This window comes from Thunnus maccoyii, chromosome 19, assembly GCF_910596095.1.
Source record: "Thunnus maccoyii chromosome 19, fThuMac1.1, whole genome shotgun sequence".
NCBI lineage: Eukaryota > Metazoa > Chordata > Actinopteri > Scombriformes > Scombridae > Thunnus > Thunnus maccoyii.
In genome coordinates, this window is record NC_056551.1 from 887,714 (window position 1) to 915,261 (window position 27,548).

Sequence of the window (27,548 nt, forward strand, 5' to 3'; positions counted from 1 at the left end):
TTTTGCTATAAAGCCTTCATAGAGAGCTTCAGCCCTCCACGGCGCTCATGCAGCAGCATGAGCAAAATGTCCTCTTCCACCAGGAGCAGAAATGTTTGAAGCCGTTCCTCTTCTTCTTCTTCTTTGGCCCACTGTCATCTTTCTATCCAGGTTATTGGTGTCATCCAGAACAGAGCAGGCGGGGGCGGGAGCGGAGCGGGGGCGGGAGTGGGAGTGAGTGCTAGAGCCAGGGCCAGGGCCGGAGCTGGAGCGGGAGCGGGAACAGGAGTGAGTGCTACACTGGGGCCGGGAACGGGAACAGGAACAGGAGTGCTAGAGCGGGAGCGGGAGCGGGAGCAGGAGCGGGAGTGAGTGCTAGAGCCGGGGCCGGGGCCGGGGCCGGGGCCGGGGCCGGAGCTGGAGCGGGAGCGGGAGTGAGTGCTAGAGCCGGGGCCAGGGCCGGAGCGGGAGCGGGAGTGAGTGCGAAGACCAGCTTCCTGGTTCTTGCTGGGTGTGTCTGTCGGGCCGGATTCATTTGATGCAGTCTTGTTTTTTTGCCACAAGAGAAACTTACACTGTTATGTTTATGGACAACAAACTGAAATCCCATGTGTATGCAAATATGTAAATCAACACTTCTTCGGCTCACTGTCATCTGTTCTATCCAGGTTATTGGTGTCATCCAGAACAGAGCAGGAGCTGGAGCAGGAGCAGGGGCGAGAGTGGGAGTGCTAGAGCCGGGGCCAGGGCCGGAGCTGGAGCGGGAACGGGAGTGAGTGCAGGAGCCGGGGCCAGGGCCGGAGCGGGAGCGGGAGTGAGTGCGGGGGCGGGAGCGGGAGTGAGTGCTAGAGCCGGAGCCGGAGCGAGGGCGGGAGCCGGAGCCGGAGCAGGAGCTGGAGCAGGGACCGGAGCGGGAGCGGGAGTGAGTGCTAGAGCCGGGGCCGGAGCGGGAGCGGGAGTGAGTGCTAGAGCCGGAGCGAGGGCGGGAGTGGGAGTGCTAGAGCCAGAGCCGGAGCAGGAGCGGGAGCGGGAGTGAGTGCTAGAGCCGGAGCCGGAGCGAGGGCGGGAGTGGGAGTGCTAGAGCCGGAGCCGGAGCAGGAGCGGGGGCGGGAGCGGGAGCGGGGGCTGGAGCCGGAGCAGGAGCGGGGGCGGGGGCGGGAGTGGGAGTGAGTGCTAGAGCCAGGGCCAGAGCCGGAGCAGGAGCGGGGGCCAGGGCCGGAGCGGGAGCGGGAGTGAGTGCGAAGACCAGCTTCCTGGTTCTTGCTGGGTGTGTCTGTCGGGCCACTGTTATGTTTATGGACAACAAACAGAAATCCCATGTGTATGCAAATATGTAAATCAACACAAACACATAACACACATATATACACACACATGCCCATACTTGTTGCAGTAGCTCCTGGTAATAAACGGATGGGTGAGGACTTCGTTGGGGGTAATCCTCTCCCTCCCATCCCACGGGAACATGGCCTTTAAGAGGTTGATGCACTCCCTTAATCTTCTAACTTTCTTCAGACACATCTAGTTTAGGAAATAATTGAAAAATTTAACCTAATATTTGAGTCATCTTCCTAAATTATGAAAAGGCAATCAATGACGTCACTTTTCAGCAGCTAGTGCCTATTTAATGACCTACCTTTATTATTTCATCCAGGGACCGGAATGAGTAGGACCTGTCATCAGTCTTAGACCATACCGAGAATTCCTAAAAGAACGTTCAAGTATTTAAGATACATGTATTTCTCTATAAATTCAGCTGATGAACTGAGGGAAAATATTGGAAGGTATTATTTTTATATGTTAAGGATAAAATATTTGAAAAGTCAAAGAAGGGGTTTTGTACCGTGAGCCTCCATTGTTGGGAATCTGACTGGAAGTATTCCCTTGATTTCCTCCCTTCCTTAATAATGTGGTCTGGTGGCGGACCCAGGAGGTCAATGATGTACCGTAGGAGCCGGAGCAGGAGCCATAGCTGGAGCCAGAGCCGGGGCAAGAACAAGAGCACAAGCACAAACAGGCTGAACCATAAGGACGCCTGATGGCGCTATGCGGCGTATAGCACTCCAGAATCCCTACCGGGAACGGGAGTGCTAGAGCCGGGGCCGGGACCGGAGCGGGAGCGGGAGTGAGTGCTAGAGCCGGAGCTGGGGCGGGGGCAGGAGCGGGAGTGTGCTAGAGCACAAACAGGCTGAACCATAAGGACGCCTGATGGCGCTATGCGGCGTATAGCACTCCAGAATCCCTCCTCTACCTCGTTGGTTCCAGGTTCAGCCTGTGCCTCTCGCAAACAGGATACCAGCTCCACCGGTGGAAGACTGAATGCAGGAGGTAGAGGCTGAACCATGATGACACCTGATGGCACTTTTTATTTTATATGCCAATAAAACAATTTGCTTTCAAAAACAAAAAATCCCTGAGTGGTGAAAAGGCTGTTTCTTTAAAGACATTTAGCATATACATATTGTTTCTAAACAAAAAACCTGTTGTGGAGTGCTTCAGAATGTGTCATTTTACCAACAAGGTGAAATTTAGATTTATAGTATTGTTCTATTGTGACAACTTATGTTCTCATCAAAAACAGACTGCATATCACATGATTTACACGTGTTTCCTATGTATTTTCTTAGTATACAGAAATGTATAAAGTACCACAAAGTTTATGAACTGATACAGGTACAGATCAGTGTTGAATACTAGAAAGACTGAACACTAAAAACATTCACAAAAAGTATTAATGCATGTATCAAATACATGACTTACTCTTATCTATATGCACCACATATAAAATATAGTCTACAAAGCTGACATGTTAACACTTGTTATTCTGGTTACTTTAAGCTTATTACTCAATATAGATTCAGCTTAAAAAAACTGAAGAAATTGTCACAACAAGCAGCCAGACCTCCTGCACACTCATTCACTAATCACACAACATCAACAGGTGACTGAACAACCACTCAATTAAAAACTGGATCAATTCCAAATGAATGAGTGAGTCCAGACAGCTCACTGTAACTTCAACAAGCAAACTACCCACAACACATTATATGATCTCTGCTGCATTCTTGTTGAGGAGATAAATTCACACAACAGCCACAGAGACATTTAACCATCAGAGATGAAATTAGCGACCCAAGAGACAGAGAGAGAGAAGCTGTAACTGACTCACGTTATCTGACGTCTTCTTCTTTCTATCATGGAGATGAAGTATTTATGTCATAACGTCCATTTATGACTGTTGGTCATCTTGTTTGTTAGTTAACAGAACTTTATGGCTGCTGGTTAACTCGTCTGATATCATTAGCAACAATGACAAACAAGCTAACTCGCCTGGTTGTTTCTCTGGTTGCTTCTCTCTCCAGCCTCCCTGGTGGCATCTTGCCGCTGCTGCACTGCACAGTCCAGATCATTTCTCCCGTTAACTTAACAACAGTCCTTAACAGTCCTTCCATGGATGTATAAAGACTCCTTCAGGCTGCTATAACAAGCTAACTGTTGCATTGGCTAACACAACGAACTATCTACTGCTGCTACTCTGCCTTACAGTGGAGAGAATTGAAGATGAAATCTGGAAACTATCAACCAACGCGATGTCAATATTGCATTCTGGTTGTTAATTGGTTAGGGAGGACGGCCTCCCTTGGAGCGTCATTTTATGTGTCTTAGCCAATCATAGATTAGCATGAAAAAAAATGAAGTACATTAAATTGATGTAAGAGATCCCGCCCTGAGGAGGACAGCAGACACCCGTCCTCCTCTGTCCCCCACTCTCTCCCACTGCTCCCCACCACCACTTAACACGCACTGCTCTTCCTCCTCCTGCCCTGCAGGTATCGCTGTTGAGCCATTTTAACCAGAATGTCAATAATGGATTTTTTCCAAAGAAGAGAGAAAAAATATTTCATATATAATACAGGGATTTGGCAGAAAAGAACTGGGAAAATGCAATCTGAAGCAGCAAGACAGGGACCAATAAACATGAACTAAAATCCTAACACAAATCATTTACAATTTAGGAAGATGCTACATTCATAGATAATACATTTTCGCAGATAATAATCTCTCTGAGAATTAGTAACATCATTTGTTTGTACAGTTCTTTCTAATGACAACCCCATCTGCCTCTAATAACCAATTGCCACTGGTTCCACAGGAGAGGAGCCTGATAGTTGAAGGCTCTGCCTTCCGTTCTACTTTTGGAGATTAGAATGACAAGTAAGCCTGCATTCCGGGAGTGCAGTATTCTAGATATGTTAAGATATGATGGTGCCTGACCATTAAAGGCTTTGTAGGTGAGGAGAAGGATTTTAAATGCGATTCTAGATTTTACAGGGGGCAAGTGCAGAGAGGCTAAAATGGGAGAAATATGATCTCTTTTTCTAGTTTTTGTCATTACACAGGCAGCTGCATTCTGGATCAACTGGAGACTTTTTAGAGATTTTTTGGGACAGCCTGATAATAAGGAATTGTAATAATCTAGCCTAGAAGTAACAAATTTAACTCATTTCTGCAATGTTATGTAGGTGAAAAAAGTAAATTTGTTTTATGTAGGAGTTGAAGGACGTATTCTGATAAAAGATAACTCCCAGATTCCTTATGGTGGTGCTGGAGGCCAGGGTAATGCCATCTAGAGTAGCTATGTCATTAGATAATGTGTTTCTAAGATGTTTAGGGCCAAGCACAGTAACCTCAGTTTTGTCTGAGTTTAGTAGCAGAAAATTGCAGGTCATCCAGGTCTTTATGTCCTTAAGGCATGCTTGGAGTTGAAAATTTATGGAGTGTTTCCATATAATGTTACCTAAAGGAAGCATATAGAAGGTGAATAGTATTGGTCCAAGCATAGAATCTTGTGGAACTCCATGTCTAACTTCTGCGTGCATGGAGGATTCATTGTTAACGTGTACAAACTGAAATCAATTTGATAAATAGTACTTAAACCAGCTTAATGCAGTGTGTTTAATGCCAATTACATGTTCCAGACTCTGTAATAGGATGTGATAGTCAGTGATGTCAAATAGAGCATCTAACAAGACAAGTACAGATAGAAGTCCTTTGTCTCATACAATTAGGAGGTCATTTGTAACTTTCACCAGTGTTGTTTCTGTGCTATAATGCACTCTAAATCCTGACTGAAAATAATAAATAAGAAAAATAAATAAATAAAATAAACCATTGTTATGTAGAAAGTCACACAAATGATTGGCAACTGCTTTCTCAAGGATCTTAGAGAGAAAGGGAAGGTTAGATATAGGTCTATAGTTGGCTAAAACACCGGAATCAAAGTAGACTTTTTAATAAAGACTGATTGATCATATCTAGTAAAGAGGTGCTAATTAAGGGACTTCTTTAAGCAGCCAAGTTGAGATGGGGTCTAAGAGACAGGTTGATGGTTTAGTTGAAGAAATTGTTGAAGTTAGTCCAGGAAAGTCAACTGGAGAAAAACAGTCTAAATATAAATCAGGTTTTAAAGCTGTTTCTAAGGACCTATAGGAATATATAGGAAAAGGTGCCATTGAATTGAATGTTGCTGCCACAGAAGCCACAAAAACATCCAATATGTCCAGCCAATTCGATTCCACAATATGAACAAAACATTACCTGGGAATAAGGAACAATGTAAATGCTAAGTGTGGCTAAAAACACACAGGCCCTGCATGTGATATAGATCTTTTTCACAGCAGACATTTTGACTTGTCATGGCAGGAGAAACACAGGTGTAAGGGAGGCCCTTATGATTAGCCTAAGATAGCTTGTACCACACAAGCTGTTTTAACTTGCACACTTTTATTCTCACTGCAATGGAAATTTAGTCAAGTACTGATAAGAAAAAGTCAGGGGACCGAGATATATTTTCGCCCCTGATTTTCAAGTTTAAATAAGGATAATACAAAAAAAATCTCTAAACTGTATATCTAGCTTAAACCCCAAATTCTTCCTTTACAGCTCCATTGGCAAAGTTATCTAACCAGTGTTAGCGTCTTCCAATTGGGGATTAGTTACTATTAGGATTGCCAGCTATGTTTGCTTATGCTAACTGGTTAAAAAAAAAAATCAAAGTCATTGATTTAATTTTATTATTCATGTCAGCAAAACCTACTGGTCGTTTAACTTGATTGTCCCCTATTACAGTTTCTGAAAGTAACTATCAACGTTATAGCCAGCCACGTTCCATCAGGTTATTTGAATGGGGAGTGTGGCAAAAGGCCAACGCTAGGTTAACAGCAGATATCTGCAATAATATCTGAGTCATGCGATCTCCTTGTTAATATAAACCAAAAACACTTACATTTTAGCTCATTTTCCAACATCACTGACAGATAGCTGACTTCAATAATGTCAAACCGTGCCAACACATCATGCGTGTCCAGACGTGTTAATCACTTTTAAGTGTCCTCTGGAATCAGTTCTGTTGTGTTGTGGTATTTGCAGTGCATTTCTGTTATGTGTCGCGTTGTGGTATTTGCAGCGCATTTCTGTTATGTGTTGCCTTGTGGTATTGCAGTGTGTTTCTATAACTGTATTGCATTGTGGAATTTGCAGTGCACTCCTGTAATGTGTTGTGGTGTGGTATTTTCAGCGTGTTTCTGTAATGTGTTGCGTTTTCTAAATGCTGCGCATGTGTTGCCAAATTGATGAAGATAGTTTCTTAATTTGCTTGTGTTTTGTCTATTTGCATGTGTTTTCTTAAGTTGCACTGTGTTGAGCTCTCAGGACCACCGTAATTCTAGAATACTTGGCTGTCCCAAGCTTTGGCGACTTCCGACCCTTTGAGCTGCCTTCAGCTGACCAGTGGTGCAACTTCATCACTCAGTGACTCAGTCATTCAGTCAGTCAGTCAGTCAGACATTTGTGTTTATAGGGCTTGCCCCACTGTTGCAGTCCAGCCCAAAAGTGGACAATTCTAAATGAATCAGGTTCTGTGCGTTCATGTAGACAGCACACACTCTAACTTCAGTGTCCAGGTAAACAACATACAGCATGTGTACTTGTCAAGGAGATAAATACACACATGAGCTGCAGAGAGACATTGGGGAAAAAAAAGTGAAGAGACAGAGAAGGTGTATCTGACTCACGTTATCTGATGTCAAAGGCTTCTGCTTACTTTGATGGAGGTGAAGTATCCATTTCATAGTTCAGTCACAATTCATTCGCTGCAAGTGACCAGTCTGATATCATTAGCAACACTGTAAAACAAGTAACTCTCCCATTTATTTCATTTAAATGATGTTGTTAACCTTCTATTGTTTGTTTGTGACTGGCTTCACAGTTCACCTCAAAACAGTGTCCAGGCATTGCTACAGGGGCACTGATCCCTGCCTAAAACACTCCTAATTGCCCAGTATCAATGTTCCAACATCTGATGGTGAACCCTCAGAAAAAAGCAGAGGGTTTTATAACAGCAGATTAATACTATGGTGTTGGATTCACACCATACACTATTTCATATGGCTGTAATGTTTGATTGTCCACATATTTTTGGTCATGTCAAGCTCACTAAAGTGGTAAAACACGTGGGGATCTTGTTAAAATTTTGCTTCATGGGTTTGATCTGTATTTTATGGCTGTTTTTGTGTTTTTAAAGTATCACAATCAAAAGTCTATCCCTGTTAGTTGCCCCCACAGGCTGCAATGCTCATTACACTTAACAATACCAAAACTTTGGACAGGTCTTAAAATGTGAAGTTTGTCCTGCATGTGGTGCTAGAGGAAAGGTTATGGGGCCTTAAAATTAAAAGGATTTATTTTCTTCTGAACCTGAATATACTCAGCAAAATCAAGCATATGTGCTTCTAATTTTTGTATGTTTTGTGTAGAAGTGAAGCCTGGAGGCCTAGAGGAGGGAGCCAAATCTGATTTACAAATATCCATCCTGCAATCCATTCTCCATACCTTATCCTTTTTGCAGGGTCATGGAACTTATATCCACATACATATCAGAGCAGTCTGGCTGGTAGTCATATACATACTTGCACAGTGCCCAAGTGCCAAAGGCATTTTAAAATGCCTCCCAGAGGACAGGATTCAAACTGATCATGCAGATGGTGGCTGGTATTGAGCTTTGTGTCCAGTTCTGCTGGTGTACAAATCCCCAGAGCACTATAGACTGTTTTCAACCTAAAGCTGAGATGCCCAAACCAGGATGTTAAATAGTAGGTTTGCACACTTCCAACCTGTGCCTTGTAGACACAGAGAGAGAGATTAGTAAACTCATTTTTATTCAGATATGCACCAAAATGTTAAAGATATTGACAGCTTTAACAGGTTGCACATTCATCAACACAGGAATGAGACATATTGTTTGACATTGCTGATAATTAGGGTTCAAACCCTGAAAGGGGTAGAACCCTTTTGGGTTTGTGCTAGTTTATTATAATTATTATTTGTTGTCTTCTGCTGTAACTCAAATTGCTGTGAGGTGGAATGAGTGAAAACCATGAAACTTGGCTCAGTAACTGGGAATAATATGCATGTGCTTCCCAAGAAATATGAGCCCAATTAGCCAGATGGTGGTGTTATAATTAAGACCCAAAAATGCAATTTTGGAAAGGCCACACCTCTCACACTGTAAGTCTGATTGACTTAGAATTTCTCACGCAAATCCAGCTCAATGTGCTCTTCAATGTGCTCTACAAAAAAGCCTCTTGGACCATACAAGTCTGCCCAGATGGATTTTTTGCTAATTTGCATAATATTAAAAAACAGTAATTTGACATCTACTTTTTGGATTTTGACTTTATCAGGACCAAATTTCGTATACAGCCTTGGGGGACTGAGATACAGAGTTCTACCATAAATGAGCAAGATCAGTCAAAATCGTGGCTGCCATCAACCAAAATATCTTTGTGAAGGGCGGTGTTTAAAGAATATTGGCCATAACTTCAGTCTGTATTTGTGAATAGGTCTACCAAAGCATTTTGAGCTTAAATCAGCCACAAATGTCACAATGTGTATCTGAAAATCCGGTGGACAGAATTTCCAAAATTGGTGTGCATGCTCTGGGGGCAAGTGGGCGTGGCCTATTACCTATTTCCTCATAACTCAAGATGCCTTTGAGTAATCCTGATTAAACTCACGGGAGACATCCAGCACTATCTCCTGAACATACACACTAAGTTTTCTTCAAATCCTATAAAGGGGTGACAAATGGTGGATCTTTGAATGCGCAATTATTGAAATGCTGCAGGCTTTGTGATGATGAAACAAGTGTGTGATTAGTCCCACTCCTTTAAATAGAATTAAACTAGCTGAAGAAACTTTGCTCACGTTTGTGCAACCTGAAACCTACTCATTGCTGCTTGCGGCTTTAATTTTGGACGATTGAGCTGCTTCCTTCTGCTGCTCACAAAAAGGTTTGAACCCACGAATTGCTGCTTGAGGCTATATTTAATTCTTTGGTTTTGCCTGTTAATTTCCTATGTACTAGTACTGCATCCTTGTTATAGGGCTACAGATTTCATATAGTCTTCTTTACATACAACATCTCCCTTTAACTGTATTTCAAAAAGCTGATCCTAAATTCATTTAAGAAAAGGGAAAATAAAATGTGATTATACACATCCTTGTGAAGCCCTTGTGCAAACAACAAGTCTGTTCTGAAATACATAATTAAACCATGAATAGAAACGCTCATTAACTTTAGAAATATCCGTACCGTTTTCTAATAAGTCAGACTTCATAAAGGACGTTGTAGAACATTGTAAGCAATGACTTCACTAAGAGATAATAAATCATCAACAATGCCTTAGAGATCAGTTAAAAGACATAATTGACAACTTTGGGGTTGCCAAGTGGTGGAACATCTCTCTGGCTGGAGTAAATCATCCTTCATCAAGACATGTGCTTTGTCCTTTTTGCTCTTTAGTAGGTAGACCCTTCCAATAGAACATTTGACCTGTGACCTTCTGGATAAGAGCTGCAGAGCATCTGCACCACAATCCAGGCAAACGTTTCTTTTTGAAACGCTCCCCTCCAGCAAGAGGCTGAGGTCTGTGTAGTCCAAAACCTCACACCACAATAACAGTTTCTTCCCGTTTGCAATCCCGTCCTCATCAGCAAGGCCTGGTACCCCCACTGACACGGACTGTATCCCACCCAAGGACATTACACATTATATTAACATAAAATCCCATAATCTTATATTTGTACATCTGTGATCTTTGATCTAAAATGTCATGTTACATTAACTCAATTTGTATTATATTATTATTATTGCTATTATTATTATTAGTAGTAGTATTAGTATTAATGGCACACTGTATATTGTAATGTTTATTCCTGGTCAATAATTTGTAGGTTTCCTTTCTGTTCAATTTAAATTTTAAACTTGTTGCAGCTCTTCTCACTTAGAATATGTCTTACATATTTTTTTACATATTAATTTCTTTCTTTCTTTTTGATATTTTTTAGGACTATTTAATTTTGTGTATATTTTTGACTGTTATGCACCAAAACACCAAGGCAAATCTACTTCGCAAATAAACCTGGTTCTGATTCTGATTCCAATTGCAAACCATTTATTAAGATGGAAAACTCTTTATCAGTGACATAACACACATTTGTAAGAACAAATGACTTACTTTCTACCAAAAAACGAGTTTATATAAGTGAACTGAGGTCAACAATAATCAAGTTTGAAGTCGTTTTGTACAGTTTAAATACCGTTGAGATGACTTTCAGTGGTGTTTGAGGCCCAAAACCACCTGTCAAGAAACAGTTAAAACAGAAACCTGTCCCTGTGCATGGCCAGGGAGGAAGAGCCACATCTCCCAGACTGGGCTGACCTGCGGTGACAAAGCTGTTCCTTTAAAAAAATAAACAAAGAAAGAGAAACTACAAAATGCTGTGAAGGATGCTGTTACAGTTATGTCTTTGACATTACCATGAGAAGCGGCTGGGGTGCGGGCCTCCAGCATTGGGGAACCGGTCTTTCTTTACGCAACCTTGAGTTGTGGTGGGATTCCCCCCGGCTTAGTGCTGGGACATCTGCCGGAAGGAGGCCAGCCACAGTGGGGATGTGCAGCCTGATGTCAGGCTCTGTGCAGCAGCAGCATGAAGCCACAGGGCAGGCCTGCACGCAACCGCTGGCCAGGGCCTCAACAGTCTGTTCACAGGCTCGCACAAACACCTTCTACTTCTATCCTAATGATACCCCTGACCCTAACCATCAGCACTACATATCTGACTTCAACCTGATTCTGACCTGAACACTCAATCTTAATCCTGATCAAAGACTGAAGCAGAACAAGTCTCTCAGACATCACCCACAGGTTTCTAAGGGACATTTTGTAAACTTGAGTTTGGAGCAATGACCGAAAGGTGAAGGTGAAGCCAGAATTTATCACTCCTACCCTCTAACTAAAACTAAAACAAATTTTTAAGCTACAAAGTTCAAACAATTAACAAGTTAGTTATGTTATGTACATATACATATACATAGTATACAGAGATACATATATATATATATATATATATATATATATATATATACATAGTATACAGAGATACATATATATATATATATATATATATATATATATATATATACACACACACATTCATCCATTCACATTAAGTACATATTGTGTACATGCATGTATGTATGCATGTATACGCACATAAATACAAGCTTTTGGCCAAACATCATGGCCCTCTTCAGCATATGGCAAATTAGATACAACCAAAAACTCTAGAAAAAGATGTACAGAAAGTGAACCTTGAGTTTAGAATTATTTATCACAGATACATATTCCAAAGGTCACACATGAACTTCCATGCTCAAAGTGAATTATTACACACACAAAGCATGATGGGATATCAAACAAATATTATAGTTTTCATTGGTTATTACTTTTCATGTGTATGGATGAATACCACTAGAGGGAAATGTGAAAACAAAGCTGACTTCTGGAAGAACCTGTGTTTTTGGTACTGGGTCTTCAGGATTAGAGTTACCACTAGAGGGAAGACAGAAAATAATATTCTGTAATTTGTGAGAAATTAAGTTTATAGATGTATAAACAAAGTTTGGGAACAAAGACCAAGCCTTGCACACATCCCATTACCGCACTGTAAAGTATTTAGGCACACCTCATCCATTCCTCTCCCCTTTTGTCTCAGTTTGCAAGTCCCTCCCACCCTGACCCCTTTGTTAACCATTCTCTCTTCTCTGTTTGAACACAGGAACAGGGGGCTCCACACTGACGTTGGACCGCTGAAACAGCTGCCCCATCCTGAGTGTCGACCCCCCTAGTTCCCACCTACCTTTCTGCCGTTGACGCCTCACCATCTTAACACCACGCACCATCTTAACACCCTAGCCCTAACCCTAACCCTAACCCCCCGTCGACTCTCCCCTCTCCCTTCATCCCTTCTTCCCCTCATCTCTCGACCCTCAGCCCCTCAACCCTCCATCCCACGTTCTTCGCCCCTCGCCCCTCATCCCCACATCCCCACATCCCTCGACCCTCACCCTTCTCTCTCCATCCCTTCATCCCTCTATCCCTCCTTCTTTCTACATCTCAGCTCTCTTCCATCATTCACCAAATAAACCATTTCAATCCATATTCCCATTGGCGAGGTCTTGGTTAATGAACTGACACTTAAACTGTTGAAACCCCAAGACTCAGTGTTGTTGTTGTTTATAAATAGGGCTACAACAAACAATTAGGGAGTGGGCATCCTTTTTGGAAATGAACGACTCTCCAAATGCCTCTCCAACACTACTTTGGGAAACAGGCAAGGTGGTAATTAGAGTGAAAATCGAATATACTCATACTCAAATACTCATACTCAAACAAAATCAAAGAACTAATAGATAACTACGCAAACAACCCCACAGAGCAAACTTGGAATACAAACCCTCATATTTCAATTGAATAATATTCTGACAAAAAACAAACAAACAAAAAAAACAACAACCTGAATTTCAGCAGAAAATTACACACAATCTCCTCAAGCCAGCTGTAAACAAAGCTTTTACTGCAATATATATTCTCCCCAAAATAACCCCAACAGCTATTCACTTGTTCCTACATAGTCTGCAATTATCCACAGATTAAGCAGATATTTTAGATACTCCATTAACACTCTCTGACCTTCACAATGGTCCTACACATATACCTAATAATAAAGCACCAGGACCAGAAGGATACCCAGGTGAATTCCTTAAACACTTCTGGCAAACACTGAGACTACCTGTCGATTAGAATGCCAAAATTAAAATAGTCACTGCCCCATATTGTTATCATTACATTCAAATCATCTCGAAGGCACTGGCATCCCAGATCACAGATTTTCGCCTCCTATTTCAGCTATTTTATCTCCTTCAAAGACCTGATCCAGAGGTATGGGGTCAGAGGTTAAATGGGAAAGTTAATTCTCTACAGAACACACATTACTCAATACAAAATGGGTCTCTCCAACACAGATAAATGTTCTCGTTGTTTAAAGTGACACAGAAGCTCTCTTCTTAGGTTGCAGCTTTCCCCTCTCTCCCTCATTATGCATACTTGGTGATTTATCCTCAGTTGAACTTCCACAAAAACTCACAAAATCCACACTGGTTTCCCTAGCTATCAGCAAGAGAATCATCCTTACAAACTGAAAATCCATACACAGGCTATACACAGGCTTGATAGGAGAATGATGATAATGATGGGGATTATTATTATACAGATTACAATTTTTAACATTACAGTTTGTAAAATGATGATTGCGATGATTATTATACATATTATTATTAAATGTATAATATAATATTTAATATTATTACACTTATTTCTAATGGGGCAATAATGTTATACATGTTATAATTATTACACACATTAATAGGATGAAAATGATGTTATTTATCATTATTATAAGACAGATATGATGTTTATTAGTATTGTTATTGATATTATTATATATTATGTCCCTAAACACAGTGAAGCCAGGGCAGAGCCCAGTTCATGTACAATATAGGGTACAGTGCTGCTTGAAAGTTTGTGAACCCTTTAAAATTTGCTCTGTTTCTGCATTATTATGACCTAAAACATGATCAGATTTTTACACAAGTCTAAAACTAGATAAAGGGAACCCAATTAAACAAATGAAACAAAAACATTCAATTTATTCATTTATTTATTGGGGAAAATGATCCAATCTCACATATTTGTGTGAGGCAAAAGTATGTGAATTCTTGCTTTCAGTAACTGGTGTGACCCCCTTATGCAACAATAATTTCAACCAAATGTTTCTGATAACTCTTTATTAGCTCTGCACATCAGCTAGGAGGAATTTTAACCCATGCCTCCTCACAGAACAGTCTCAACTCAGGGATGTTGGGTGGTTTCTTTGCATGAACTGTTGCTTCAGGTCCTTCCACAGCATTTCTATAGGATTAAGGTCAGGACTTTGACTCAGCCATTCCAAAACATTAACTTTCTGCTCTAACAATTCTTTGGTAGAATGACTTGTGTGTTTAGGGTTGTTGTCTTACTGCATTACCCACTTTCTGTTGAGTTCCAGTTCACAGACGGATACCTTGACATCTTTCTGTAGAATTTGCTGGTACAACTCAGAACTCAGCGCCTTCAATGACTGCATTATATTTGGCTCATCACCAAACATAATGCTTCTCATTCAAGCCGAAAAGTTTGATTTTGGTCTCATCCATCCACAGAACATTTTTCCAATCACCTTCTGGTTTATCCATGTGGTCTTGAGCAAACTGTAGATGGCAGCGATATTCATTTTGGAGAGAAGTGGCTTTTTTCCTTGCAACTCTGTCATGCACACCATTGATGTTCACTGTTCTCCTGATGGTGGACTCATGAACATTGACATTAGCCACTACAAGAGAGGCCTTTAGTTTCCTAGATGCTACCCGGGGGTCCCTTGTGGCCTCCCAGACTATTACACGCCTGCTCTTGGTGTGATCCTTGTTGGTCGACCACTCCTGGGGATGGTAATAATGTTGCTGGATGTCTTCCATTTGTACACAATCTGCCTGACAGTCGACTGGTGGGGTCCAAACTCTTTAGAAATGGTTTTGTAAACCTTTCCAACCTGGTGAGTATCAACAACTCTTCCTCTAAGGTCCTCCTCAATCTCCTTTGTTTGAGCCATGACACACTTCAACAAACCTGTGTTGTGAAGCTCAGGCTTTGATAGTGAAGACCCAGATTTCTCTTAAATAAGGCAGGGCTCCCTGACTCCCAGAATGAATTGATAATCCTAGAAGTTCACATACTTTTGCCACACACAAATATGCTACACTGGATCATTTCCCTCAGTTAATAAACAAGTGTAAGATTTTTGTCTCATTTGCTTAATTGATCTCTCTTTATCTAGTTTTAGGACTTGAGTGGAAATCTGATCATGTTTTAGGTCATATTTATGTAGAAATAGGGCAAATTCGAGAGTGTTCACAAACTTTCAAGCAGCACTGACCTCCAATGAGTCTGAATTGTCAGTTGAACTGACATACATACAAAATGATGTATATAATTTTATTATGAGACAGTTTCCATCATTATGTTTTTGAAGTGTGTAAATCTGCAAAATAAGACTTCCATCAACATATGCTATTCCCCGAAGAGGGAGATCATTTTGGCACTCTGAGCTGGATTAAAATACATTTCCATTATTCTCCTCCTCACATAAAGTTCTGATTATTAAACCTCAAAATTTCCATTTCCAGCAATTCATGCACATGCCTCAGTTAGTTTCCACCAGTGTCTACAGTGGCTGTACTTGAGCTTACTGCATGTGAGGGAATCCAGCCCCCATTTGTAATGCTTTAATATCTAAGATACACCACAGAAAGAGCAGAAAAGTTGTGGCAACACAGGACAACCTGACGATATCAAGGGTTTATGCAAGAAAGGTTCAAAGAGCAGTGCAATAAAAAATAAAAAGACAATCACAGTGGGGAGGAAACTTTTGTTTGTGATAAGACGTTTTATTTACAAATGTGTGATATGGTCTCAGGCCCCACAGGCAGTCTCACACTGATGGAGGCTTACAGGCTCACTTCACTTACTAAAATAAAATCATCTTCACTGTGGCTGATTCATTCATTAACAGTTTCATACAAGCAGTTTGAGGCTTGATACCTAAATTAACTAAAACACATGTAGTACAGAAGAAAAGGCAACTCAGAGGAAACAAATTCAAGTGCTTCATGATGGATTACAGTTTCCATTGGTGTGAATACAGCAGTCTCTCTGACGGTCAATGGCTACATTGTTAGAACAGAAATGTGACCAGGGGAAGAGAAATACACAAAATCATGCTTCCATATACAGATCATTAAGTAAAACCTGATTACAATTCCATTAGTATTATATTGATATTTTCTCATGTTAAAAGGACCATTAAGCAATTTATAGGGACACAAACTGTGGTGGATGGAGCCCCTGGAGATCTGACTTTTTTCCCCTCCATCTTGTTCACATCAGCTATGCTATTTCAGAGCCTGCACAGAAAAGATTTCTTCAAATTCTGATTATCAAATATGTTTGACAAATAACAAAATCTTAACTCAAGGTCCATTTACAGTATTAACCTTTTCTTGAACTTTCAACCACATGTCATGGTCTTCATCAGCAGATGCATTTTGCTCAGTATGAGATCAACTGAGTATCAACTGCTGTTGAAAGCTCTGGAAACAGCTAATAAGTGGACCTTTTCTGAGGCATAGTAACAGTGGTTGGGGAAGATCCTTTGGAAAATTGCTTAATGGTCTTTGAAACCACTATGTGTACAAGTTTTTATGTCATGGTTGTATCTTTTAAAATCATTCTGTGGGTATATGCTTTGGTTTGTAAAAAAATGTAAATGTAATGCTCTCGGGTTACAGTGAAACCTATAGTGGCTTTAAGTCAATCTTATCATGTCAAGCCACTGGTGTTCTTCAGTGCTGTGAACACAGAAGTTCATTTCCACCAAAGTATGGAACAATAAAACTTCTGATGCATCATTCATGTGAAGCATGAACAGAACTTCATGGTAATTTGATGGCTCTTGGATTGGTTCACTAGTCAAGGAGGCTAAAGTTAGAGACTAACTGCCAATTGGACTGCAAAAAGCAATAATCATTGTAAGTAAATCATGTCAGAGATCGCAGGTGTTTTTAGTATTGTTAGCAGTGGTCAGCACTTGGTTAGCATTACACTTTTAACCTGAAGCTCAGCGTGGTGGTCGACACACTCAGCAACCTGATGTTTAAAAACACCAGCCAGCATCAACCCTATTGTGCCGCCGTCACACAGATGTCCCCTGGGTGCTGTACAGGTTAATGTTTTGACGTGTACAGTTTCACCCCTAAATATGTTGGAAGCAGTGGTACAGTGGGAGAGCTGAAGGCAGATTGTTTCTGGGAGAAGAGTGGACTCACTCCCCTTTGAAGAGAGGACGCCTCTTCTCCTTGAATGCAGCCAAACCCTCCAGTCGGTCTTTAGTTGGTATCACCTTGGAAACAACATAAATATGTCAGTGCTCTGTGCACCTCTTTATCTAGAAGTTTGCAGACTCTTAAGTCCACACTATAGTATTTATCTCAACACTTAAGGGGTCAGTGTGGTTCAAAAGAAATGCTTTTTCCTCACCTGGGCATAGCAAGCCTCTTCAATTGCCAAACCTGTAGATAAATCCACCTGAAAGAGAAAGTACCATCTCTTAGTGAGTGTTCACATTGCAGGTGACAATGGGCAAGAATATTTTTGTATTCTTATTCTAAATCTCCCTGACTTTTTTCTGAGAGGTTTAATCGTTTGAGTTTTCCTGTTCAGATTCAACAAACTCTCTTAACTGTGCAAACCTGTAGTAAATCTCTCATTTCAGCCTGATGAACATTACCTGTTCATGAGGAGGTGCACCTTGAGATGAGATTTGATCATTAGCATAATCAATGCCCCTAAAATGTCCATATAAGGCTACATGTTCTGCTCCATTTGTGGGCAAGTTTCATTCACAAAAATGTTCCCAAAGACTCAAAACAAGAATTTCACACTGTGGAACTTCAAGTCCTGCTGTCAGAAATCAACAGATAAAAAGATACCAAATTTAGTCAGTATTAGGAGCTCAGGAGGAGGCAGAGAGACCTGAGAACGAGCAAAAACTGAAGGTGTCTGCAGTGAGGGCCTGGGAGAGCATCACCAGGGAAGATATGAAGTGTGTATCTGCTGATGTCTATGGCTCCAAGACTTTAGCCAGTCATTCACTGCACATGATTTCCCATTACATATTAAATATTGGGGGTGTAACAGTATGTGTATTCGTCCCCAATTGTCATGGTATGGACGTTACGGTTCGGTGCATGCAGTCGTATGAAGTATACACTCTATGACCTAAAAAATTACTGTCAAAATAGTTTAATAATCCAATTAGTCTGAGGTGAGGAACAATAATCCTAGAGCGTGAGTTCCATCCAGAAAATTTTGGCAGCGCACCACTTAGCTATAGCATGCTCATGGGTGTATGCTAGCCGGCTTAGCTAAGGTAGCCTGGTTATCCTGGTTACCCTGTAGTGTCGCTGCCCTCAGAATGACAATCGAGAGACCCATAACACTGAAAGAGTGCAACACTATTATTAAAATATGCTCCGTTATGTCCATAGTGAAAAAATACTGCGTCTCCCTGTCTCCCTCCTTCCTCTGTGATGGTCGTCTCCCCGTCCCTGTGTACTTAAAAAAAAAAAAAAAAAAAAAGTATGAAAGTAAAAGTAGTGGTTTGGTCCGTCTGACTGATATATATATATATTTTTAAATTTAACCAGGAAGTCCCTTGAGATAGAAATCTCTTTTTCAAGGGAGACTTGGCCAAGACATCACACCAGTTACAGTTTAAGTAGAAATAAAATGCAACAGATAGGGAATAAAAACATCAAACATACAAGGAAGAGACTAAATCCAGCTCTAATAAGGCAGTTGCAATTCTCAGTTACATGGACTTTTAACATGGCTTGACATATTTCCATATATTATATATGACATCATTAGATTATTTATACTGAAGCATCAGTGTATAAATAGTATTTTATTGTTGTAGCTGCTGAAAGTGGAGCTAGTTTCAGCTACTTTACATATAGTTAGACCATAAATCGTCATAAAACAGCTGTCAGCAGGTGTCCTGACTCTCTGCAACAAATCACTGACTGGAAGATCTGCAGTTCAATCCCCAGCTCCTGCAGTCCACACGTTGAAGTGTCCTTGGGCAAGATACTGAACCCCAAATTGCTCCTGATGGCTGTGCCATCTGTGTGTGACTGTGTGTGAATATGTTCCCCTAATAGGTTCCCCTCCTGATGAGCAGGTTGGCACCTTGCATAGTAGCCATCAGTGTATGAATGTGTGTGTGAGAATGGGTGAATGTTGGCATGCAGCGCTTTGAGTTGTTGGAAGACTAGAAAGGCGCTATATAAGTGCAGTCCATTTACCATTTTCTTTAACACTGCAGCACAACTAAATTGTTTCAGTAATAGTTTTGGCCAATGAGCAATTGTTGGATGTTTACATTTTTCAAAATGAGAGACCAAAATGTTATTTTTCATCTTTCTTTTTTTCTGCTGTACTGAAATTGTACCAAACCATGACCCCAAAACTGAGGTACATACCAAACCATGAATTTTGCGTACCCATACACTGCTATTTAATGTGATGATTTCAATTACTTTTGAACCCCTACACTCTGGGCGCTATTTGCTAAAGGGGCTATATCTCCCACAGAGTTCTTTCTAAACCTAATCAAATTAAAGCTGAGACTTGATTGTAGTATGCATTATTTTGTCAAATTGAATGTGCTGAAGGACAGAGCCTGAAGAACAAGAATATGTAACTGTCCAAATTACTTATTGTCTGGACTGTGAATAAAAATGGACTTGACGGGATTTAAACCAGTCCAGCAAAGTTTAAGACTTACCTCTATGCCCTGGTTGATAGCCAGTTTTGCCATCCTGATTGCAATTGGACCCTGTGGAGACAAAAATCAAAGAGTCTGTCTTTTTAAAGGTTATAAAGTTCTATGAATTGCTGTGCATGATATACAGATAACAATAACTGCAGTCAAGCGCTTTCTGTAAGTCTGAATAAGATTTCTACACTTCTCCTCTGGTAGTTCGGCCCACTCTTCTTGAGCAAACTGCTCCAGTTCTCTAAGGTTTGTTGGATGTCATCTCCAAACTGCAGGTATCAGCTCTTTCCACAGATGCTCAATGGGATTCAGATCAGGACTCATAGCAGGCCACTTCAGAACGGTCGGGCATTTCTCATCCACTCTTGGATACTTTTCAATGTATGTTTGGGGTCATTACCCTGCTGGAAGACCCATGACCTACGACTAAGACACAGCTTTCTGACACATTTTCTGTCTGTATGTTTTGCTTCAAATGCCTTGATAGTTTTCTGATTTCATTGCGCCCTCCACAGATTCAAGGCACCCAGTGCCTGAGGCAGCAAAGCAACCCCAAAACATCACTGAGCCTCCTCCATGTTTCATGGTAGGCATTGTGTTTTTTTTATTTGAAGGCTTCATTTTTTCCTCTGTAAACATAGGGTTGGTGTGATTTACCAAAAAGCCATAATTTTGTTTCATCTGTCCAAAGCACATTCTCCTAGAAGGACTGTGGCTTGTCAACATGCGTTTTGGCAAAGTCCAATCTGGCTTTTTTATGTCTTCCTCTTAGAAGTGGGGTCTTCCTGGGTCTTCTACCATGGAGCCCATTTTCATTCAGACAGTGACAGATTCTGTGACTTGAAACTATTGTACCTTGAACTTGAAGAACAGCTTGGATCTGTATTAAAGTTTTCCTTGGTTCTTTCTGGACCATTTGAGCAATCCTTCTGTTCAATTTTCCACTTGTGAGCAGGTCCAGAGATGTTGGCTACAGTTCCATGGGCCTTAAACTTCTTAATAATATTGGCAACAGAGGTCACAGGAACATCAAGCTTTTTGGAGATGGTCTTGTAACCTTTACGTTGACCATGCACGGCTGTTACCTTTTTTCTAATGTCTTCAGACCACTCTCTAGTTTTCCTTCTGTTTTTCATGTTCAATGTGATGCACACAGTGGCACAAAACAGCACAGTGAGTAATTTTTAAACTGGCTGCCTGATTGATTACGAGATTGAAAACACCTGTGATACTAATTAAAACAATAGTTTGCTTAAAGTATCACTACAAATCAATTATTTCTTACAACATTAAAGGGTACCAATAATTTTGTCCAGGCTATTTTAGAATGTCTATATGTAGAATAAGCATGAATTCATTTATTTTCACAATTTTCTTGTTTTGTTCCACTGCAAACCAAACATAAACATGCATTGGTAATAAAATATCTTTTAATTTCAACACTGTTCAGGGAGAATGAAGCATTATTTTAATAAAATGCAAGGGTTACAATAATTTCGGCCACGTCTGTAAATTTCTCAGTGCAGATCATTAGGTCTAAAACAAACAACAGCCGTTTTAAGTTCATCACTACATCAAATTTTAACTGACTGGGGGCCTGTTGTTACCTGAGGGTTGATCTCGCGGGCGAGCTCCAGAGCTCGCAGGTAGGCAGCATCTCCACTCTTATTCTGCTCCACCGAATGACTGACAAGACCCACACGACAGGCCTCTGTTCCATCCACAACGCGGGCAGCAAAGATGAGCTCCTTAGCAAGAGAAACACCAATCACCCTAGGGAGACGCTGTGTACCCCCTGCACAGGAAAGATGAGAAAACTGGATGCAACACGGCCTCGACCACAGACACTGACTTCTAAACTGAGAAAAGACAGTACTCTGCATTATCAATGTGTGTCTATGTAGCTGTGTGTGCAGACTTTAATCGCTAACTGGCCTAAAATTAGCACAATTTGCACTTTGCCACACTCTGTTTGGCAACAGAGCATTTGCAGCATAACAACAATAGATAAAGCAGAATAAAAACAAGTTAGGCTAACATTCAGAGAAATGATAAACAGTGCTGCTTGACTAGAAAATTACTCATGTATTCCTTCTTGGGCATAAAATGTTTTCAGAGTTTTCAGTTTAGCAATTCTTAGTTTTTTTTAAAGAAAATAATAATGAATAAAGTAGTTTTCCCATCATGTCTTACAAGCAGATCTTAACCTCTATACAACTAAGCCAAACTCAACAATTAAATCATGCAGAGATAAGAATGTCCTTGTGAAAATAAAGAACGAAGAAAGTATTTAGAGGCAGCCTGGGTGCAAACAAAGTAAATGGAGACAAGACTAAAAACAGACACCAACAGCTCTTGACTGCGTGATTTGAGAGGTGAATGAAGCCACAACACTCCTGCTCAGTTTGAAAATGACAATTTATGCGGAATTGTGTGTCTCCACAAATGAGAAGGTCTGGAGAAAAATTAGATAAACTGAAGCTGCTGGGAAGTTTGTTAATCAGTCAATCACCTGTCAATGCTTGTTGTTAGAACAAACATCAGTTGAGAAACATGTTCACTAACTGACCATTTGCTGTTTGTTCTGTCTATGGTCACTGAGCCAGGAACATTTCCCTTCTATAAGTTTTCTAATATTCAAAGGGTCCTCTGAATACCTGTACCAGATTTCATGTCAATCTAGAACGTAGTTCTCAAAATAACTAGACAACAGTGCTGGACAGAAAGATGGGTATCCTCAGTGTGACTTTCTCTCTAAACTAAGTTTTTAACCAGCATGTGTAGCTCTCACTTTTGCATCTTAAATAGCTCTCCCCCTTTGAAAATTACTGCCTTTCAGAATGGTGGAAAACACTCAAATGTTCTTGCTTGTGGTTTCAAAAATCTAAGCCATTTCAAATAATGTCTATAACAGGTTGCATTCCTCTGAAGTGTAGATGTGTGTGGGACAAATGAAAACTGGAAATTATGAGATAACCAAAAACCGATCTTACCTGCTCCAGGAATGATCGCAAGTTTGGCCTCAACTAGTCCCATTTTTGCAGTATTGGCTATAGAGATAAAAGAATAGTGCAATTAGTAAGTGTAGGTTACACATCAAGACACTACTACTATTACTTGTACTACTACTACAGTTCTAACATAAGAATACAATAAAGAACCTTCTTTCTGCGTCAGTAATGGTATTCTAGGAACAGAGAAGGCTTTTCAGGTGCCACTTTTACAACACAATATAACTATCTATAGCCAATTATCATTGTAATAGACTGGGAGACACAAGATGATACACTGACAAATCTAGCAACCAATGACTGTAGATGTTGATGATGTGCTGTAGAAGAGCTGAAAATGATCTGAACCAGTGTGTCCCTCAGAATACTGTGTGCAAGCTGTGCCTGTCTGAGGACTTCTGGACCTCAACAGGCCTCACTGATCAGACAAGAATCTTACAGTATGTTTAGCTGTGATGACGCCTCAGATATCAGTGGTGTATCATCATCATCTCATCTTTTCAGGCTGTTAGCATTAGCCATTACCAATTTTACTGCTTTGACACAATTCCAACTAACCTTTTGCACTGCTGATATGAACATTAACATTTACTGTCCTCACACTGGAGGGTCTTGTGCTACAGTGCCTTGCACATTTTCTAAAAGCACACTTTTCTCTCCCTTCAAAATAAAGTCCACTGAGTCTTACAGGCAATTCTGATGTCACAAGCCAGGGCCATTTCCAAGCCTCCTCCCAATGCAGCTCCATCAATTGCTGCTATTGTTGGCATTGGCAGATTACCTGTATGAAGAAAGACAATGTATTCATAAGTAAACGTTAATCTGACTACCCTCAACTAACCTATTAAAAGACTAATCACTTCAGCCCTAATTCAAACATTCTTTCAAGTCTTTACCCAGTTCTGTGATGAGCGCTCTTGCTTTCGACACAAACGGTCCCACTTCACTTTGGTGCATCTTAGCCCTCTCCTTCAGGTCTGCACCTGCACATAGGGACAAAGCATCGGCATCAAGCCAGAGGCCTGTGGCTTCCTGAAACATGCAGCAGACGACTACAGTGTGGTCTATCACACACAGCTGTGGTATCTGCCAAAAGCTCTACGTCAAGGTTTCTGAATACAGAATTCAAACCTGCTCAGCATCACAGTAATTTCATCTGCAGATTTACAACTAAAACCTACTGTTAAATTTGCTCCATTGCAATAATCAAAAATTTTACCTGCACAGAAGATCCCAGGAACTAAACTGCATAAAATGACACTGCGAACTTTGTTGTTCTTTTTGATATCCTCCACAGCCTCAGACATCTAAAAAGATATTTAAAATATAATTTTATTTTTTTTCCAATAATCTGCACTTCACCAAAAATACATATCATAATTACTTATAATTTGAATGTAAAACTCATTTAATATTACATATAAAAAAATATAACTAGAAGGCATTTCACATCAGAAATTCTAAAAGGACTTCAGAAAAAACACTGCAGGTAGAAATGGCAACCTGAGGGCTAGAAGTTATACTTAGAGTAATAATAAATAGGCAAGATGGAAAACAAGTGTATTCCCCAAAATGTAAGTGTTTGCATACAATTCTACTTTCAATACACTGCTGAGTCATCAGTTATTTGTATTACTGATTATTAATCATTATCATCTTAATCATGTTAAAATAAATAAAAAAGATATAGTGATACATACCAGTTTGACCAGATTTTTGCTAATGGCATTTTTGGCTTTTGCTCGGTTTATCCCCACAACAACAATACCTGTAAGACAGTGTTACAGCATGCTAATTAACAACGGCAAACAAGTTACAAAGGCCATCTTACCAGGCTGGACCTTGTAACATTTCCATAAATGCTTTTTTGCACATAAAGAGGACGTTGTTGCCCATCATTTACATTGGAGACACATTGGAAGGGAACTCTTAATGACCAGTATGAACAGAAGAGATGATTACAGCAAGAAAAAACTGTTTCAATGTACACTTGCCTTTTGGGTCATTCTGTGTCAAATCAGATACAGTTGTTTCAGCATTGTCTAAGATTTTGTTCAAACCTTGTCTTTATCATGAATGGGCCCAAAACCAAGGCCTGCAAAATATTTATGTTCAAATCCTATCGATTTGATATTGTTTCATTTTTATAGCCTCAAAAACAGCTTATCTAGGAAGCCATGTTTGGGCAGTAATAACTTGACAAGTATTGTTCCTAGCCTCACCAAACTTTGTAGGATGGAAGACAAACATGTGTTCTGTTTGCCAAAACCATTAAAAGCCTGTACTGCATGCTGTTTTGTGGTGTGGTAGCATTTTTCGGTCATTTTCATACACCCCAAATGGTATTTGGGGTAGCTAGTAGGAACATAAAAGTGTACATGGAAATTGTTTGATGTATGGTTATTAAGGGTACAAAGTACCAACGTCCTTCTATTTTTCCTCCATACAAAATGGACTCAGATTTGAGAGATAATTTACTTATGCAGAAAAACACCCATTTCAGGATTACATTTTTTTGCCTCAGTATCTCTATCTGCCTCATATCTCTTGATGATTCAATAATCATATGATCATTGAATTCCTGTGTCATAGGAATGATAAGAAATAAAAGGATAAATATGTTTTCAGTATGTTCACTGCAATAGAAGGCATTAGAGATGAGAATGGTGTTTCCAGTAAGGTCCTGGATATTGAAAATAAGTGAAATATTATGATAAAACCTGTGGTATGAGGAGGAATAAGTACTATCCTAAATGGTCCTCTCAAGCACCAGAGGGAGTATCTGAATGTGTTTCCACATTAAAAGGTTGGATGTGTTTATTAATGATTTATTAATAACCTATAGTAAAGTGAGCCTAACGATAACATGTATTTCTTTACTCCAACCAGTATTCCAGAGGCTGAGACACATGGAAGTACAGATAATAAGGGAAGACCCTGCTTCTTCATTATAGACGTTTTTTTTCCAATGCCTTTAACCATGTGTATTTGTCTATGGAGGGAACAAGGAAGGGCATTGGCACTTTGTACTAAATGACCATACATCAAGCTATTTCCACATACATTTTTATCTTCCTCCTAGCTACCCCACATACCAGTTTGGTCCTATGAAAATGACCGAAAAATGCTACCACACCTTGTTTTATTCATAATATCTTCAAGTCCATTGGTGGTAGAGACTTCAAATATTGGCACAAATTAATAAAAGATAGTATTTGAAGAAAAAATAATGATTGATAGCTTATGGATCCAAGTAGCAGTATAGATGCAGTAAAAACATTTAATGGCTCTGTCATACTGAGAACGTGTTTGTCTTCCATCCTACAAAGTTTGGTGAGGCTAGGGATAATACTTTTCAAGATATTAATGCCCAAACATCTTCCCAGATAAGGTGTTTTTGAGAGTGTAAAAATTAAAAAATATCAAGGGCCAAAAAAATATTAAACGATTGGAATTGAACAAAATATTTTACAGGCCTTAGTTTTGGGACCCAAACATTATATAGACAAACTGTGAACAAAATGTGAGACAGTGCTTCAACCACTTTTCTGGATTCTGTCTGATTTGACATGGAATGACCCTTTTGTCCAGAGACTGACTTGAAGAAATGTGAACCTATACCTAAAAGACTTTCAGTGAAATCATATTGCGATGATATGACAATGGAATTTTAATGTTCCACAAATTTCTCGCATGCACAGAATGGTTCTTGTTAAGCTATAAAAACAACACGCACACACACACAAACTTTACATTGAGCTGTCTGTTTAAAACAGATGAAGTAGGGGTGCAGGGCTGGCCTGGGAATGACTTTGTTAAGCGGATCAGTTATCATCAGCTGTGACTTGACGACAAATTCATACTATATATAGTTTGTTCACCAATGACAATCAGTTACATTCATTCAAGGTGGCTACTACCGAAACACTTTTTTGTTGTAATTTGGGTAGCCCAGCCCTAAAACTGTACGTCAAAGAGAAAATGACTGTTGTCACCAACGACTGTTACATTTAGGATTTTTTTTGTTGTTGGATTGTTTATCATCTGATCGTTTTTTATGTGAGGTAGCTTACCCTCTATTTTAGTGGTGGGCGGGGCTTCCTCGATTGCCAGTGAATGGCTGACTGTCTCTTTAAGCTGCTTCACGTACCGGGTTGTTGCACACATCCACGGTTTGTCGACTTTCTAACGTGACTTCCATGTTAACAGCAATGACTGAGTTTGAACTTACCGGCGTCCTCTCCGTCCAGGTATCTGACGCGCAGGTCATCCTTTGCCTCAGAGCTGTAGTGTCGTGTCACTGCTCCGTGGCCGTTCGGGCAAGAAGGCGCGACTTTACCGGGGAAAACATACTGTCTCGAGACGGAGCAGACTACCCCGAGCCTGCACGCGCTGTCCCGGTCCGCTATCTTCACGCGGAAGGCTTGCAACAGAGCTCTGCTTCCCACCAGGACCCGGCCTGCCATGCTGAGGAGCTGCAGTGCTATTTGACTTTCAACTTTGAACCCAGTCACGTGTTGTCATCACATGACTTATTTTCGGACTGTACGGATACTAGCCAATCAGAGGCAGAGTAGGGCGGGTCATGACTTCGCCATGCTGAGAAAAAAAAAATTGCGTACGGATCATGGATATATAGTTTATGGGATACATGCATGGATGAGA

At 40.4% G+C, this 27,548-nt stretch overlaps 2 protein-coding genes across 2 annotated transcripts; both read right to left on the minus strand.

Moving 5' to 3' along the window:
- Positions 1-903: 903 nt before the first annotated feature.
- Positions 904-3,172, minus strand: LOC121885933 (lysozyme D-like). The gene is made up of 5 exons (XM_042395767.1): positions 3,149-3,172; positions 1,823-1,951; positions 1,616-1,684; positions 1,364-1,500; positions 904-1,263 (listed from the first exon to the last, which is right to left on the minus strand). Exons 4-5 carry the CDS (start codon positions 1,498-1,500, stop codon positions 945-947), a joined length of 456 nt encoding a protein of 151 aa, XP_042251701.1. The 5' UTR covers positions 1,616-1,684; positions 1,823-1,951; positions 3,149-3,172; the 3' UTR covers positions 904-944.
- Positions 3,173-16,747: 13,575 nt separating this feature from the next.
- auh (AU RNA binding protein/enoyl-CoA hydratase) lies at positions 16,748-27,397 on the minus strand. Its single transcript, XM_042396088.1, has 10 exons — positions 27,115-27,397; positions 24,584-24,651; positions 24,103-24,190; positions 23,780-23,866; positions 23,572-23,664; positions 22,866-22,922; positions 21,480-21,667; positions 19,882-19,932; positions 17,571-17,618; positions 16,748-17,433 (listed from the first exon to the last, which is right to left on the minus strand). Exons 1-10 carry the CDS (start codon positions 27,347-27,349, stop codon positions 17,356-17,358), a joined length of 993 nt encoding a protein of 330 aa, XP_042252022.1. The 5' UTR covers positions 27,350-27,397; the 3' UTR covers positions 16,748-17,355.
- Between the last annotated feature and the right edge of the window lie 151 nt (positions 27,398-27,548).

Excerpts from the sequence above, each read along its gene's own strand:
- LOC121885933 (XM_042395767.1), bottom strand. The coding sequence starts at position 1,500 with ATGTGTCTGAAGAAAGTTAGAAGATTAAGGGAGTGCATCAACCTCTTA. Across the intron at positions 1,264-1,363 it reads ACCAGGAGCTACTGCAACAA|TGGCCCGACAGACACACCCA; the intron begins GTATGGGCATGT and ends TAAACATAACAG.
- auh (XM_042396088.1), bottom strand. The coding sequence starts at position 27,349 with ATGGCAGGCCGGGTCCTGGTGGGAAGCAGAGCTCTGTTGCAAGCCTTC. Across the intron at positions 24,652-27,114 it reads CCTGGACGGAGAGGACGCCG|GTATTGTTGTTGTGGGGATA; the intron begins GTAAGTTCAAAC and ends ACTGTCTTACAG. Across the intron at positions 23,867-24,102 it reads TCCTGGGATCTTCTGTGCAG|GTGCAGACCTGAAGGAGAGG; the intron begins GTAAAATTTTTG and ends CCCTATGTGCAG.